This window comes from Leopardus geoffroyi, chromosome C3, assembly GCF_018350155.1.
Source record: "Leopardus geoffroyi isolate Oge1 chromosome C3, O.geoffroyi_Oge1_pat1.0, whole genome shotgun sequence".
Taxonomy (NCBI): domain Eukaryota; kingdom Metazoa; phylum Chordata; class Mammalia; order Carnivora; family Felidae; genus Leopardus; species Leopardus geoffroyi.
Window position 1 is genome coordinate 50,670,405 of NC_059338.1, and position 16,065 is coordinate 50,686,469.

At 45.6% G+C, this 16,065-nt stretch overlaps 1 protein-coding gene across 5 annotated transcripts in view; it reads left to right on the forward strand.

The window, feature by feature from the left end:
- The window catches only part of ASTN1 (astrotactin 1), a 305,254-nt gene that overhangs the window by 195,820 nt on the left and 93,369 nt on the right, over positions 1-16,065 (forward strand). For 3 of the 5 annotated variants that reach the window (XM_045452809.1, XM_045452805.1, XM_045452806.1), the window contains exons 9-10: positions 9,122-9,196; positions 15,875-16,012. In XM_045452809.1, coding sequence (XP_045308765.1) covers positions 9,122-9,196; positions 15,875-16,012 — 213 coding nt within the window. The remainder of the gene's footprint in view (positions 1-9,121; positions 9,197-15,874; positions 16,013-16,065) is intronic. The other 2 variants (XM_045452807.1, XM_045452808.1) reach the window with 1 other exon arrangement.

Below are 16,065 nucleotides of genomic sequence, written 5' to 3' on the forward strand. Positions count from 1 at the left end.
TTGTCCGAATCCGAAGGCCTGAGATCCAGGATAATTGATGATGTAGTCCCAGTTTGAAGGCCAGCAGGCTTAAAACCCAAGAAAAGGCAATGTTTCAGTTCGAGTCAAAAGGCAGGAGAAAACTAATGTCTCAGTTCAAAGTTGATCAGGCAAGAGGAGTTCTCTCTAACTCAAAGGAGGGTTTAGCTTTTTTGTTCTATTCAGGCCTTCAACTGATCAGATGAGGCCCACCCACACTAGGGAGGGCAACTTGCTTTACTCTGTCTACTGATTGTAATGTTGATCTCATCTGAAACACCTTCACAGAAACATCCAGAATAAGGATTAACCAAATATCTGAGCACCCTGCGGCCCAATCAAGGTGACACATAAAATTAACCATCACACTGTGCCTTTGTCTTTGCCTATTGCCCCTTTCTTTCAAGGCTGTATTCTTATCTTCTAAAATTGCGGGGGGTGGGGGGGGCAGGAAGTCTCAACATTTTGTTCATTATTGTCATTTTCAAAATCATTTTATATCTAAAATTTCTTCAAGAAAAACCCTTTTCGACATTTAGAACCAGCATTCCCGATAATGTGTGAAATATAAAATCCAGCATTTATTCGGAACTTACCATATATCCAAGGTCATTATGAGTAATTGGCACATATTTTAGATCATTTAATCCTGTGCAGTTGGTCAGGTGGGTACTGTTAATGGCCCATTTTATAGACAAGAAAACTGAGCCACGGGGAGGCAGGAATTCTGCCGGCTTCCACTGTTTTACCTGAGTTAATTTCTGTAAAGCACAGACATGCACATACACACAAAGTATAGAATAAAACTGCAGAAACCCGATTCACGTGAATGATCGAAGATTATCAATGATCATTTCTACATACTTTGTTTTATGGAATATGCTCTATTTTTCACGTAAAGAAATCGAGACCGTGGGGCACACGCGTTCACTTGAAGTCATAGTAGCAGAAGGGAGCTGGGATTTGTAACCTCCACCTAGGGCTCCTTCCCTTCTGTCCCACTGCCTATAAGATGTCAGAGGGTTAGTTGCAATAGTAGCATTCTGGATGGAACACGAAGTGTTCGTGCCTAATTACTGGAAGAGGGGCCAAGCAATAGGCAAGAGGCAGGTAGGTGGGTGGATGTGGAGGTACAAGCTTTTAATCTGATTGCCTCTGCTTTCTCAGTTCCGTAGGAAGCAGATCATTAGCCGAGGGTAAGGATGGGGGAGGAGGGGTTGGAGGTTTTGAGGAGAAAGAAGAAGGTTTGAAATATGATCTAGAGAGTGGGAGAGTGAACAGACAAGGAAGATGTAGTGTGATGTAGGCAGTATTCAGAACCCACTTGAGGTCACTGGTGTGGGATTTAAAATGAGACCGATCAGCCTGGTTGCCAACTGCATTCATTTGCGCAGACGGGACTGGAGCCACAGGGTCGTTGAGCTGAACCAGAGTTGGAGTGTTTTAGACAAGTATGATAAAGCGGTGGAGGGGCGAGAGTGGGGGTTACATGTGATTCCAATAACGGGCCACAGAATTTAATCTAAGTGAAGAGGGGGAGAATACGTGAGGTTGGTGAGGGTCAATAAAATGGTGGTTGGATGAATGGATTTTAAGTCTCGGGAGCGTAGATAATTTTGGTGTTAGGAGGAATGATCTAGGAAGGTGGGAGGTGATGATCAAATATCGGGACTCCTGAAATTATGACCAAGGAAGGGTTGCAGACATTGGTAGTCTAGGCTTTACCATGGGAGTAGGGGTGGAGGACAGGCTCCTTTAGGAAGAAAAGTCAAGGTGCTGAGTGGTTTCAGAATTGGAAGCATCATCTTAGTGGCTACTGAAGTCACCAAAAATTATGGCGAAGTGTCAGAGAGGACAGTGAGCCAGACACTGAAATGTCGGGGAAAGATGGGGGCAGGATGGGATTGGGCATGACGGGAGCAAGTGCATGGAATGTTCTGGTGGCAGGATTTCATGACCTTAACCAAGGGCAGAGGGCTAGTCAGTGGTAGAGCCGGGTTTTAAACCTACAAATTTGGTATTTGTAAACCTACAAATATGGTATTCTGCTACATAAAAACTTCTAAATAACAGACATTAAATAATGAATAAAGTCATATCAATGTTTAATTTGTTTTTACATGAGATTTACATGCTTAAAGGTAACATGAGTTTGTAAAATATACCACGGTCATCATGGTGTTTTGGTTTTTTGTTTTGTTTTGTTTTTTGTTTTTGGAAATGTAACGTTAGAAAAAAATTAAGTAGAATGTAATGTTAGAAATGCGTTTTTATTCATCACATGGTGGTGTTGGTTATAATGACCGTAGCTACTAGTCGTTGAATTTGTTCCGTGTGGCAGGCACTGTGCTAATATATATACCCTCATTTATATACGACTCCAGCTACTGTTTTCTCCACATTTTATAGATGAAGATACTGAGGCTGAGAGAAATTAAGTGCCTTGCCCGAGGCCGTGTGGCACAGTGGGACTGCGTCCTCCCAGACTCAGGCCGGGTCTGACCTCATTTGTCATGTCATCTGGCTCTTCACCGAGTGCCTGTTCTGTGATGGCGTGATGTTAGACAGTGAAGGGAGAGCAAAAATGATGGCAGGGCTCTTTGTATCTGATGAGGGCAAATAGTAACCGAATACATAATACATTAATTAGATTTATAGGTTTTCTGAAGAAAAGTGCAGGGTGTTTTATATAATAAGGGGCATGACCTAGTCTTGGAGCACCAGGGAAGATCTATTTGGGGAAGTAATTATTTTTTAATTAATTAATTTATTTCTAGGGGTGCAGAGAGAGGGAGAGAGAGAGAGAGAGAGAGAGAGAATCCCAAGCAGGCTCTGTGCTGTCAGCTCAGAGCCCGACTCGGGGCTCGATCCCATGAACCCGTGAGTTCTTGACCTGATCCTAAATCAAGAGTAGGACGCTCGACTGACTGAGCCACTCAGGCGCCCCCTGGGAAGTAATTTTTAAGCCAGACTTAAAAGAATAGTGTAAGTTACCCACAGAAATGAGAGGGGGAGAAATTCCAGGTAAAGAAAGAAATCTTTCTGGCAAGGGCCCCCAGGCCCTAAAGCATCCTATGGATACATCAAGCATCATTATGCTTATTATTTAACTTGTGACAAAGCCATGGGTTTAGCAAATAATTGAGACATCAGTCGTTCCAGTACTTACTTCTTCCAGAACTGGTACTGATTGTGAAGACAGTGGCACATAATAATCTCCCCTTCTTATCATCAGGATAAATTGAGGCATGGAATGTTTCAGCCAACGGCATAGCTGGAAAAGTCATTTTTACCATTTTTCTCTTCACCTTTTCTCCTGTATATCTTGCAAACTACCTTCTTTCCAGAAGCATTTTTTAATGAACCTCTGTTCTTTCTTTGTTTCACCGTTCCCTGCTTGCAAATGCATTTACCTAGCCAGAGAAAGGAACGTTTGCTCAAAAGCCTGTCATAGTACATATGGGTATGATCTTCTAAACCAGAGCCCCGTAGTGTAGCTCTAGCTGGGCTGGAATTTCAGAGACTATGCTTCCACCCTAAACTTAGCTGAATGTGGGCCAGAGGCAAGCTTAAAAGGATGTGCTTTTATGTAACTATGGACACATAATTTTCATTTGTAAAATACTCTCTTTAGTGACAGGTGGAGGAAAATATAAGTTCAAAGGAAGCTCCATGATATGCCTTATTTATCAATGCCTACAGCTGAAGCATCCTCTCTCCACACTGAACTGTGTACACACACATCCCCCCCCCACATACGTGCATACGTACATACATACATGTATGTATTCTCTCTGCTTTCTCTATCCCCTCTGCTTATTTCCTTCCTTCCTTCCTTCCTTCCTTCCTTCCTTCCTTCCTTCCTTCCTTCCTTCCCTCCTCCCTCCCTCCTATCTATCTATCTATCTATCTATCTCTATTCCCCCTCTCCCTCCCAGGCAATGAGTTTGGAGCTCTCCACAAGGAAGCCCATTACCAGACATGCCGACCAAAAGCTTTCAAGCTCCATTTCTAGGTGCCACTGTTAAGTGGAAGGCTGCACATGATCGAAAAGCAGAATTTGAAATCGTTTGCAACAGAAATGGTCTCTTTCTGCACTGGGAGAGCTAGTGTGAGGGCTCATCCAGTGGAGCAGACCGTGCAGAGTGGTCACTGACTCACTTAGGTCTAGGTGGTGTCATGGAAGAAACGCCCACCCAGTCAAGTCAAGACAAGGCCACAGCCAACTTCTGGCCCAGCCCAACACCAGGACCAAAAGGAGAACCCCATGAGTACTGATGTGTCTTGGAGAAGAAGAGGAAGGGGTGAGGAGAGTAGCTGAAAGTTTGGGAGTTGCCCAGGCTTAGGAAAGGTTCTGCATAAACTGGGTATTGTGTGAGCCAGGGAGAGAGGAGGAGGCAAATAAAAGATTGCGAATAGTTCTAGCATACTAGTTTGCATTACTGTGGGGCTTGTCTGCGGCACGGACTGTGTTTCTGCTTGAGGCAATGGTTCCGGATGGTTCCCCTGCTGGCCTGTGACCCTGAATCTAGTCCGTCTATGGCTGCCCACACAGGAGGACAGTCTTCAGGGTCTTGATTTGTCAGAATGAAGAAATTAACAAATCAACTCTTTCCTGACCTCTGATTCTGCTGATTTTCCCAAACTAACAAGAGGGGACTGGGTTATCCAATGCAGGACAGAGAATGTTGGAGCCCACACCTCTGAGTTGGAGTCAAGAGAGAAAAGCTTCTTTCCAACTGCAGGTTTCCACCTTCTGCCCCACATCCATCCTGATGCTGTCCGTGGGCAACTCCCCAGCCCTGTGCTCTTCCCACAAAACTCGTATTGGCTCAGTCTGCTCAGTAATGCCACCCACTTCTGAGGGAGGCAGCACTCTTGCCCCACAGGCAGGTAGAAGCTGGGGTGGAAATGTGTTTGACATTCACCCTCCCCCCCAGCTCCAGCCCTGAAAACCCAACAGGGGTTGCCTCTGCTTAGATGCCTCTCCTTCCCTGGCCCCAGAGATTGGTCTGCTTTGCTCACGTGATTTGGGACCTGTCAAGCAGTTCCTCCATGGATTATGTTTTCCTAATGAGGAGGGGAGACATCTCCTCTACGGCCTGACCCTGGAAAGACAGGAGTGGCAGCTGCTGGAGACCAAGTCTCCAGCATGGGTGTTGGCCTTTTGAGAGAATAAAGCCTGAAAGGTGAAAAACCAAACAAAGAGAGGAGAGGGACAATTTGAGGGCCTTGGGGCCCGGTTTCCAGGCACCCCCCTCCAACGGCAACTTCCAGTTAAACCTGGATAGGAGAGTCTCAGTGATGGGCCTCTTTCTGGTGAGGCCAGTTCCATTGTCTTACTTGGACTTGTACCCAGACAGCCCGGACACAGAGGCCTTCCCTCTTTCAGTTGGTCGCGGATAACTCGGCCCCAAAGCGGTGTTGGGGCTTTCAGGTCCAGCTCTTCATCGTGTTGCCCCCTGCCTTTTCCTGTATGCCGCCCCCACCCCCGCCGTAGCCTCTCCACTCATGGGCACCAAGCTCCCCGCTGCTGTCATCCCATGCCCTGCCAACCCCCAGCCTTCCCAGTGGCCGGGAGGAGTGCTGGACCACTGTAGTACCACTTAGCTGGTCTCCTGTAACTCTGTCCCTCCTCCCGTTTACTCCATTCTCTTCTGTCTGGCCGGACGTGTTTCTTCAGAAAGACCGTAGATTCCTTTGAGGGCAAGAATCTCTCCCAACTCCTGTTGCCTAGTATCACGGTTCACACCCAATAGGCCCTCCATAAATATCTGCTAAATAAATCAAATAGGAAATCCCACCTCTCTGATTTCTCTCGCCATTTCACACATGCTCTCCCTCCTCTCCCTATACTTAATGTCAACACGGTATAGTCACTGTCCTGTGAAGTGACCGCTGGGTGGGAAGTGGGGGGTGGGGCCTTGGTGTTCCCATATTCATCATTGCCTCCTCTCCAGGCCACACGCATACATGTACAACCCGAGTTCAAGCCTGGTATTGCCACGGCATTCGCACCCTAGGGCAAGACACTCGTTCCTGTATAGAAATTTGAGAACCTTCTTATTAGAATATTTGTATTTGATTCGGGTAACTGCTAAATTTAACTAATTTAGCCAATGCTTGTAGGACACTCACTAAATGCCAGAACACTGTTCTGAACCCTTTAGCTATATTAAATAGTTCTGCCTCATAACAACCTCGCCAAGTGGATATAATTGTTACCATCCGCCTTACTTTATAGGTGAGGAAATGGGGACACAGAATGATTAAAGGACTTGCTCAAGATCGCACAGTGATTCGTGGCTAAGCTGGAATGCGAAGTAGGCAGACTGGCTCCAGAACCCACATCCTAATTGACGTACCCTGCTGCCTCTCATTGTGATCTGGGCAAGCTCTACCCTGCACATCTGTGCCCTTGGATTCTGAGTTGTCTTTCTCGATCTCCAGGCCCCTCGAGAGCAGGAAGGCTCTTTGACCTGACCTACCTGGCAACATGCTGATGTGTGCTTAATCAGTGGGCTCATTGATTTATTACCTATGGCTTGTTTATTTGAACAGGTTTATATGAACAGGTTTATTTATGTTCTTCTACGCAGTTAATTGTTCACATTGTAATCAATGCCAGTCCTAAAATTTGGCTCCTCAACATATATTTTCAAACAACCTAGGACCCATGCCAAGAATTAACTCTAATTACACATCGTACCAGTTTCGAGCACTAGAGATGACTAGAAGGCAAAATGTGTGTTATTTAAAATTATCAAACTAATAGTAAATAAAATGCTATTTTGCCCAACAGAGACATAAAGTTATGTCTCTCTCTCTCTCTCTTTGTATTTCCCCTTTCTAGGTGTCAAGGATCACATGGGACTTTTTCCCCTCGTGATTTCTAGACTGTTTCTTCAATTAATGCATAATTTTTAGCAGCTCATAAGCCACCACTCGCTGTTCAGCAAAAAAGAATCATATTCAAACCCCTCTCTGTGGGTTCACCTCCAATGAACAGAACAAACATGAAAGACACATGGGGGGAGAGCTGTTGATTTGACGCAGGGGTTATTCATAATACAATGTGGGGTCCTTTTTGGAGCCAACTCTAGTTGCTTCAGGGTATTTCTAAATTGAATTCCAAGAACAAAGTGTTTATAAATAGTAAGCATAAAAGAGAATGCATTCATCCCAGCCACTTCGGTTTATAGTCCCAGGAGCTCCCCTTGCAAATACTGACTCCTTTGGCTAGTTAATTGGTTAACTAGTTGAGTTACGTTGGTGGTGTTCAACCCTGTCAGACCCAACACTCTGTTTTATGACAAATATTTTTAACCCCTTTACATGAAATAGAACAAATATTTTAACCCCTTACATGAAATTCACAAGTAGTAAAATCTATATACGCAAGATTTCAAAAATAAATGTAATGCCTTAACAGTGTTTAAAAGAGAAATAAAAAGAAATAATTTATAGTGACAGAGTAGCTTCTAATGTGTAAATGCTGTGATACTATTGCAACAGGAGAATTTAATAAAGTTGACAGACACTTGCCCCGAATGTAGATTCACCAGAATGTAATAAGTAAAGTAACACATGATGTGCGAAATGTCCAAGAGCAGTATCCACTGATCCAGATGTGCTGTATTGGTGATTCGAAGATCGTGAGCAGCATTGCAGACAATGATATGATTTTCCAAACTTATGAACACCTCTTGGTAAAATTTCTAAGTAACAATGTATAATCTTCCCTCGATTTACATCATAGTTATGCACCCAGGAAATTTGTCATAGGTTAAAACAGTACAAGCTGCTCTGTGCTTATGTGTAAATGGAGTTAGCATCTTGGCTCAGGTCACGATAGGCAAGTTTTAACCTATGTAAATGTGTAGTGAGGCATTCTGTAGTTTGTAGGACATACGGAAATGCTTTGTTGCACAGAGCTATCTTGAGCGCTGTCTGATTCTAGCCTTTCTAGCCCTGCCCTCTAAATGCCAGCAGTGTCCTGCAATCGTTGTGTCCAATCGTTATGTGGGAGAGCAACCATAAATGTCCCCAAATGCACTCTCTTGGGTGATGGCACCCACACTGACAACCACTGGGTTGGTTCCTAGCATTAGATTTAGCCCCAAATCATAATTATGTCAATTTATTCTGCTGACTTTTTCTAGTCTCCAGTAAAATCCTCAATCATTGGGTTCCATGGGAACAAGGGCTCAGTTCATCCAGAGTGTACAATATTTAGTACCCAGCACAATCGCGGGCTTTCCTAAGTCTGCCTCAAATGAGTAAATACTTTTTGGATTAGACATTTGGGTTAGTCAAAAGATATATATATATACTATTTAAATAAAATAGTTTTGTTACTTTCAATTATAAGTGACAGAACCTAGAAGCTCATAAGGGAGACTTGTAGTTAAGAATCATTTAAAAAATACCATTTCAACTGTTTCTGTTTGGATGAATGGCATTAAAATGTTTGAAAACATCGGGAACCTGTCAACCTTCTTGTCATTTTGAGGAGGGAAGGGGAACATGTCGAGGACCCTGTATGAGCTGTGCCTTTGGCCTACGAGGTTTGCTTAATCTTCATAGTGGTCTGGAGGCACCTATTACAGATTCTATTTTTACCAAAGAGGAAATTAGACTCAACAAGGCAACTAACTTGCCCACAGTAAGCCAACAGCAGAACAGAGTTTGAACTCAGAACCGTCTGACTCCAGAGGCTTCGTCTTTCCCAAGAAGTCATGCTGACCCTCTTTTTTTAAGTGAGGCCAAGCTAAGTGTCAGTTAAATCTACATCAGAAGGACTATGAATTACAGCTATGTGAGGTCCACCTGAATATAATTTTACTGTTTCTGTAGTTGTGGTTGTCATGTCTGTTACATTCCACTTTCCTAGTGGTTCGGTGATTTTTATGTTGATCCTGTTCTTGGTCTGGCTCCAGCATTCAGGGTCTTACGTGAGCTCCCGTCGGTGGGATCCTTGAATGCAGGGATGAGGCCTCCGTGTCTTTGGGTCTCCAGTACCCAGCATGGTGCCTGGCACGAAGTAGATGTTCAGAGAGTGTTTGTGGAGTTGACTTTAATTGAATGATGTTTCTCCTTTTAGGCCTTGGCCTTACACAATATTTCAGCGGGGCTTTGACCTGGTTTTGGGAGAACAGCCTTCTGATAAAATATTCAGGTAAGTGGCTGTCTAGGGACTTGCTTACGTATGTCTACAAGCCCCGTGTCTCACTTGGCACTGAACTTTCTTCCCTAGAGATAAAGTAGAAAATGGGAAGCACATCTAGCTGTTCTGCCCTCCTCATTACAAAAGTGCTGGCCCCGGACTCACGCCCAGTGACAGCGTGGAGAACTCTTGAGGGCAGACAGCCCTTGTTTGGGTCCTGGCTTCCTTGCTTGCCTGCTCTGGGAGCCCCAGTAATTTACTTAACCTCTTGGAGCCTCCAGTTTCTGCGTTTGTTAAATGGGGCCGCGTTGTTTGCCTGGTTGTATTGTGGTGAGGAATGTATGAGATAATGCAGGGAAAGCCCTTGGCACAGAAACTGGCACAGAGCAGGCAATTAATGTCAGTTTCTGCCTCTCCCTTTTGCATCTAATTTGCACCTTTTTCATCAAGTCTTGTTCAGAATCTGTCCCGCCCCTGCCTCCTCCTTTTCTCAGCTCTGCTTCATTATTATTTTTCTTTTATCTACCACCCTCCTAATCAAATTGGATATTTCTAGTCCCTCCCAAATTTCTACCTACATACCTGGGAATAGCACATGCTAGAAAAGTCAACCAGCAGAGGAAGAATTTGGGTGCCGCCGCGAACTATTGGATGTTCATGAAGTTTAATTCACGCCAGGCTTTAGCCGGAACACAACTTTATTTCCAAACTAAGATCTTGCATGCGTTTATTTTGTCAGCGTGTCCTTCATTTAATGAGTATTTGCTGACTACCGGCAGAGTACCTGAGATTGCTTGTGGCCTGGCAGTATGGATGTGAATACATGTCCCTCTACGTGCATGCCCTCTGATGGAGGAAGTAAATAGTCCTGCCAAGGATGCATTAAGCTAGTGCCGGGCTCTACCGGAGAAAAGGCGGGCCGTGTGGGGCAAATGGAAACCTTGTTTCCTTTTTCCTGCACTCGTGTACAGAGTGCTGAGTCTCCATATTCTCCGCTTCCTTTCCGGTCCCTTCCCCGGACCTTTCCTGTCAGCCTGGCCTGGCCTAGGTTTTCATTTTGCTCCTGCATTTGCCCCCTAGAGCCGACTCCTCTACCCCAGCTTCTCTGGCTCCTCCTCTGTGTTGGCCCCAGATGGCCTGGGTTTGGCCCCTGCAGTGTTCTCTTAAGGCATGCTCTTAGCAAGGGCGCATATTTATAGAGCTGCTTCTTCACAGGGCCTCCCCTTGCCTTTTTCCCTCCTGAATGTCTCTCTCAGGGGAGGCTGGGTCACATTAATGGCATTGGCCGCAGGTTGCTTTTGAGGATTCGTGCTGCACAAGATGTCAGCTGTATTCCTTAGACTATGACTTGGGCATTTAAACTTTCCAACAAGGGTTTATCGTTTGGCTGACTTTTTTTTCTCTCTCTTTTTCTACTACTGGTCTGCTAAGACCTTCCAAGGGTGATAAAGCTAAGGCAGATGGAGAGCCTGGTGGAGTTCAGCGGATTGATGTGCATACGTTTCCTCTCCCCTAAAAGTCAGAAACCAACACTTTGAAAAACCGGGGCCTTAATGAAATTGCTATTAGAGCAGAACCTGTACAAAAACTGTGTTTCCATCCCCACAAGTACCATTTATTCTTTTCAGATATGCCAGCTGCCAACCGCATGTGATACCCACGCACTGCAGAGGGGTCAGCTGAATGGTTTGACCCTTGCAGTTATTTCAGGAGCCAGTGGGGTAATCGATCATGTTGGCCCCTAACATGACAATAACTTGCCTGTCTGGTAAAAGCAATGGGTCATGATTTACCTATTTTAGGTATTAAGAACTTTCATCAAAACCACCCTGGGATCGGAGTAAACCACCCACCAATGGCCACTGTGGAAAATTCTATGACCTGGTCAGTGACTGTAATCTCTTCAAGAAGCTAAGGACTGTTTACTTGCCATTCTGTTCACCCATGATTTAGTATCCCAATGAATTCCAAGCCACTGCACATTTCTGACATTTGAATCGTTCCACATTTGAATGCGAATGTACAAGGCTGTTTTATAAGTTGCCCTTCTCCTATGAAAACTTCCATTCTTTTTTCTTTTTTTTAGTAGAGAGAGAGCAGGAGGGGAACAGAGAGAAGGAGAGAGAGAGAATTCCAAGCAGGCTCTGCACTGTCAGAGCAGAGCTCATTGTGGGGCCCGAGCTCACGAACCGTGAGATCATGACCAGAGCCGAAACCAAGAGTCAGACACTTAAACGACTGAGCCCCCCAGGCTCCCCGGAACCTTCTGTTCTTAGTCAAATCTATTCCCTACCTGATCCACCGTCCCCAGCAACTTGAACACTTCCCGCTCTACACTTCTGCTCATCCTCTTTCCTCTAGCAAGAATATATATTCTTCTTCTAATATAAACATTATCCATTTTCATGGTCTGGGTCAAATCTTAGTTAAGCCCAATATCTACTGAGCACCTACCACTGCAAGGCACCGGTTTAGATGCTGTAGACATGACCAAACAAATATGATTGACATAGCCCATGGCTTCAAGAAATTTACCATGTCATCCAAGAATTGTTCTCCAACCCCGATCTTGCAGGAGAATCCCAGCAGGCTTCAAAAATGGCCAGTGATCTTCCCTGACACAAACCCATTAATTGAAAAGTTCAGGGGCATGGGATCAGGCCACAAGTTTTTTAAAATCATCATGGTTCTTCTGATCTCTACCCAGGATTGAGAAACATTGCTCTCAAGCTTCTCCAAATCCACAAAGACTTTCCCCCCCTCCAAACATCTATAACATACTGACTGTAATATTTATTTGTCAATTATTTCATCTCATGTTTCTTTTTAGTTGCCTGTTTATTCCAATGAAATGATTGTCTTCTTGAGGGAAGGGGTAATACCCTACATGGCTTTAAATATTTACTATCTAATATATGATTTTGAACACAGTAAATCTCCAATAAATGTCTGTAGCTGATCATTTCAGGTTTTTCCGAAGGGCTTGAAACCAGATTAATAAAGACCTTGTTACCCAACCTAACCTTGGTAATCTGCAATCCCAAAGAATCTGGGAAGGGCCCAAGCTAGACTCAAAGGGTCCAAGGAAGCTGAACCGAGTCTCCTTTGCAAACCCAGTGTGGTCCCAGAGACATTCTTTCCATTATGGTGAGGATCATGCCATTTTACTAGACCCTCTGGTGGCAGGGATTGGCGAAGACCAGATTTCTCTCTCAGACACCCTCCTTCCAAATGTGTACCTGTGTCACTGGAACAATATCTCATCCCGGAATGGCCGGACCTGGGGAAGAGTGAAGATGCCAAGAGCTAACCGTCAGTTTCCCCACATTCTGTTTCATGCCAAGCCACAGTGAGAGTACATGCTTATTATGCCCAGTGCTCTCTGGCAAGGGTTCGCTTCTGAACAGAAGTTTCAAGTGCTAGTTCAACAGTGTCGTGTGCAGGACTCAGCCTACAGCTGAGCCATCAACTGTGGCGGTCACCACCAGCTGTCGCAAGAGAAGGCCCAACTTGGGAAAGCATTCCAGATGCTCTCCCAATTTCTCTTTGGTGGCTTTCTGAAGTCATTCCTGCCAAATCTACATGAATGAGGGACAGATGAGATTTCAGGACACAGCTTTTTCTCTGACAGTTTGTTCTATATTTGGTTTTTGGAGTTACTCAGTAAATTTTGCAGAGAAAAGAAAACTTTAGAATTTCATAGGCATGAGCCAGTATGGGCTGGAAAGCTGCTGTGAGCCATACTTGAGTATCAGACCAACCCCTGTCTTTCCCACTTATGGAGAGGTGACCTTGGGGAGGTTGCTAAACTCCTTAATATGTTAGTTGACAAATTAGTAAAGTGTAGCCAAATGGCCAATCTGAGAAGACTGTGTTGAGGGTAAATGGAGCAGCATACAGAGCACCTGCTGTGTTAAGAGTTCTCAACTGAGGTTAGTCTCAGCCACATCTGACTTTGCTTCCTCTTACAGGGTTTCACCTCGGCCCTACCAGACATCGAAGATTACACTGTTTTTCTTGTTAATGTGGTACAGTGTTATGTCTCCGAAACTACTGTGCCCTTTGGAGGTTCCTCACAATATGACACCCAGATCCATCTTGACCACTAAATCCATTCAGACCCAGAGGTTGACCCACATCCTGCTCTAAGTAAAGGATGATCTTCGCCATCACTTCTCCCTTAAGTTTGACAATGGAGATTGTATCCATCCCGGAGCCTATGCAAACTAGGGAACATAACTGAATCTCATTATTGAACAGTCAGTAAATATTTATGGAGTGACCTCCTTGGGCCAAAACTTGGTGGTGGACAGTGCAGATAAAAAGATGGCAAAGAAACCTCCCCTGCCACGCAAGAGAGCACGTTCTTCTGAGCGGTGATAGACATGAGAAGGTGGCCATGAGTCACCATCTCTGGGGGCAGCCAGGGACCGTGTGTGTGTGCACAGAGGAGTGTCCTTTGTTTCAGCCTGAGGTTGAGCGTGAAGATCCTGGAGGGCCTTCTGGAAGGGGTGGGGATTTTAACTTAGTCTTAACATGGCTGGAATCCAGCAAAGAAAGGGTAGCAAATTCAGAAAGGATTCTTAAGAGCAAAGCAAAGAGGTGAGGAAATTAAGGCGACTTTAGAGACGACAGTCCGATTGCAGGGTAGAAGCACAAAATGTGAGGCGGGGGTTGGGGAAAGAAGCAGCTGAAGAAGGGGGTGAGAATGACACTGTTGGCGACGTAAACTTTGCTCTGTGGGTCCAGGGTGCTGTTGAACAGTTTCAGCTGGGGCAAGAGGTGGCTTGCTTTTCCCTCTGAATTGTTGCTGAATGCAGAGGAGGAGGGGAACACTGAGACAGAGGGACGTGGAACTCTCTCTTCCAAAAGAAAAATTAACCGTCAGAAATATGCTAGAACTGCCAACTGTTTCCGAAAATCTGTTTCATAAATTATAAGCTACAGGTCCCAGATTTGTTGCTCTGCATCAGTGCAAACTTGTAATTTTATAACCAAAATAGAAAACAAAAATTCACCTCTGTGTCCAAATCAACAAATAAACTGCTTCCTCCCTGGTACCATTCACACTTGTGTATGTTCTCGCTGAAACAATAGCTTACTTATAATATTAGTGGTGTCCTCACCCCCGCCTGCCTGTTGTAATATTACCCTCAAGAATGTCCATTCTGAAATGCCACGTCCGTGCAACACCTTGCACATTGTTGCCTTCGAACCCACTCCGTCTCTGAATCTCAAATTCCGGGCACTTAGGGGCAATCATTTGCCCTAATCGGCTCCTTAATCTTGCCAGATGAGAGAGAGAGAGAGAGAGAGAGAGAGAGAGAAGGGGCTGGCATGCCTTCCATTTTGCCAGCTGCTTCACAGAAGAATGAAGTGGCAAGTGTCTTCTTCTGTCCCCTACTAACTGGCCTCCCTCACCTGGTGCAGACCCCTCCCTGCATCCCTGCACAGACCCAGCCCCATCCCACTTGCTCAGTGGTTTTGCCTTTCCCCTGGGCACCCGCCTTCTCTTCTCTCAGCTGCTCTAGCACCCCGGGCTGCCTGTCCGTTAGGGAGTGGGTGAAAATCACGCGAGCCTGGGTCAGTGGGCATTCTCCGTGGCCAGCGTTCCAGAGGACTGCATTTCTCATAAAAGATCGCAAGCCATCCGTCTGGTTTCCTAGCATCATCTCAAGCAACCCCAGGGAGTGGAGAAGGGAGCATGTGGGTTAAGGGAGACGGATGAGCAGGATTCTGAAGCGGTGCTCTGTGACCAGCGTGCTGATCAAGCCAGGGCTGGGTTCTGTTTAATTGTATGCATTCTTCAATTGCTCCTCCCTCCACATTAAGTTGGAAGGGGCCGCCAGACTGCCACAGCCTTGTGATATCCCACCCACACTGGCTTTTATCCCATAGACTATTTTTGACTGTGAACACAGGGTATTTGAATGCCTTTGAAATAAAATGAATGAATAAATAAACAAATAATCTTTCACGGTTTTCTTAAGCTGTCCCTTGAAATGCTGATTGATTCTTCTATTCCTTTCAGCCCTTGTTATAAGAATTAAAAAAAAAAAAACCAAAAAACAAAAAACTCCTCTGTCTCCGGAGGGTTACTGCCATTAGCTGAGGATGTGGGTAGGAGTGTGGCGAACACATCCAGGCTTGCCCCGTTCTCCTTCTTCTCTTCTCCCTTGGGCTGCTGCCTTCCCTCATTTCTGTGTGCACCACACAACCTGAAAAGAGGGAGCTTCTGTCTTCCTTTCCCTTGGAGGCTTCCTTGAGGCACAAGAAGAGAAGCCGACGCTACCACTGTGGGTGTGCCATCTGAGGGCTGGGGACGGTGGGAGGCCAGCCTGTCTCTTCAATTAAAATGCTTCCAATTATATCTGACATAGGGTTGAGGAAGCCCAGCTTTACATCTGAAAGAAACTGGAATTCGATTTCTTAGGGCTTGATAAAAACCACTTCAAACAGCTGGTGAGTGGGCGCCATAATCCGTTCCCCCAACTGGCTGGACATGTGCACAGGCGTAGGCCTCTCTGCCTCTCTGGGACTCCGTCATCTTATCCATGGCATGGCGGCCAGCTCCCTTTCCTGACGAGGCGGCGAAGGCCGAGAAGGAAGCCCCTGACAGCAAAAGGCCAGGTCCCCTGGCGGGGTGGTTACTCCCCAGCTGTAACCCCCTGGTGTTGGGTGTCCCTGCAGATTCACCTACACCCTTGGGGAGGGCATGTGGTTGCCCCTCAGCAAGAGTTTTGTGATCCCACCGGCTGAACTGGCCATCAACCCTTCGGCAAAGTGTAAGACAGACATGACAGTGATGGAGGACGCTGTGGAGGTCAGGTGAGTCCGGGCCCAGGGTGCTGGGGCCACATTTGGCTGGGGGCGCTGAGTGA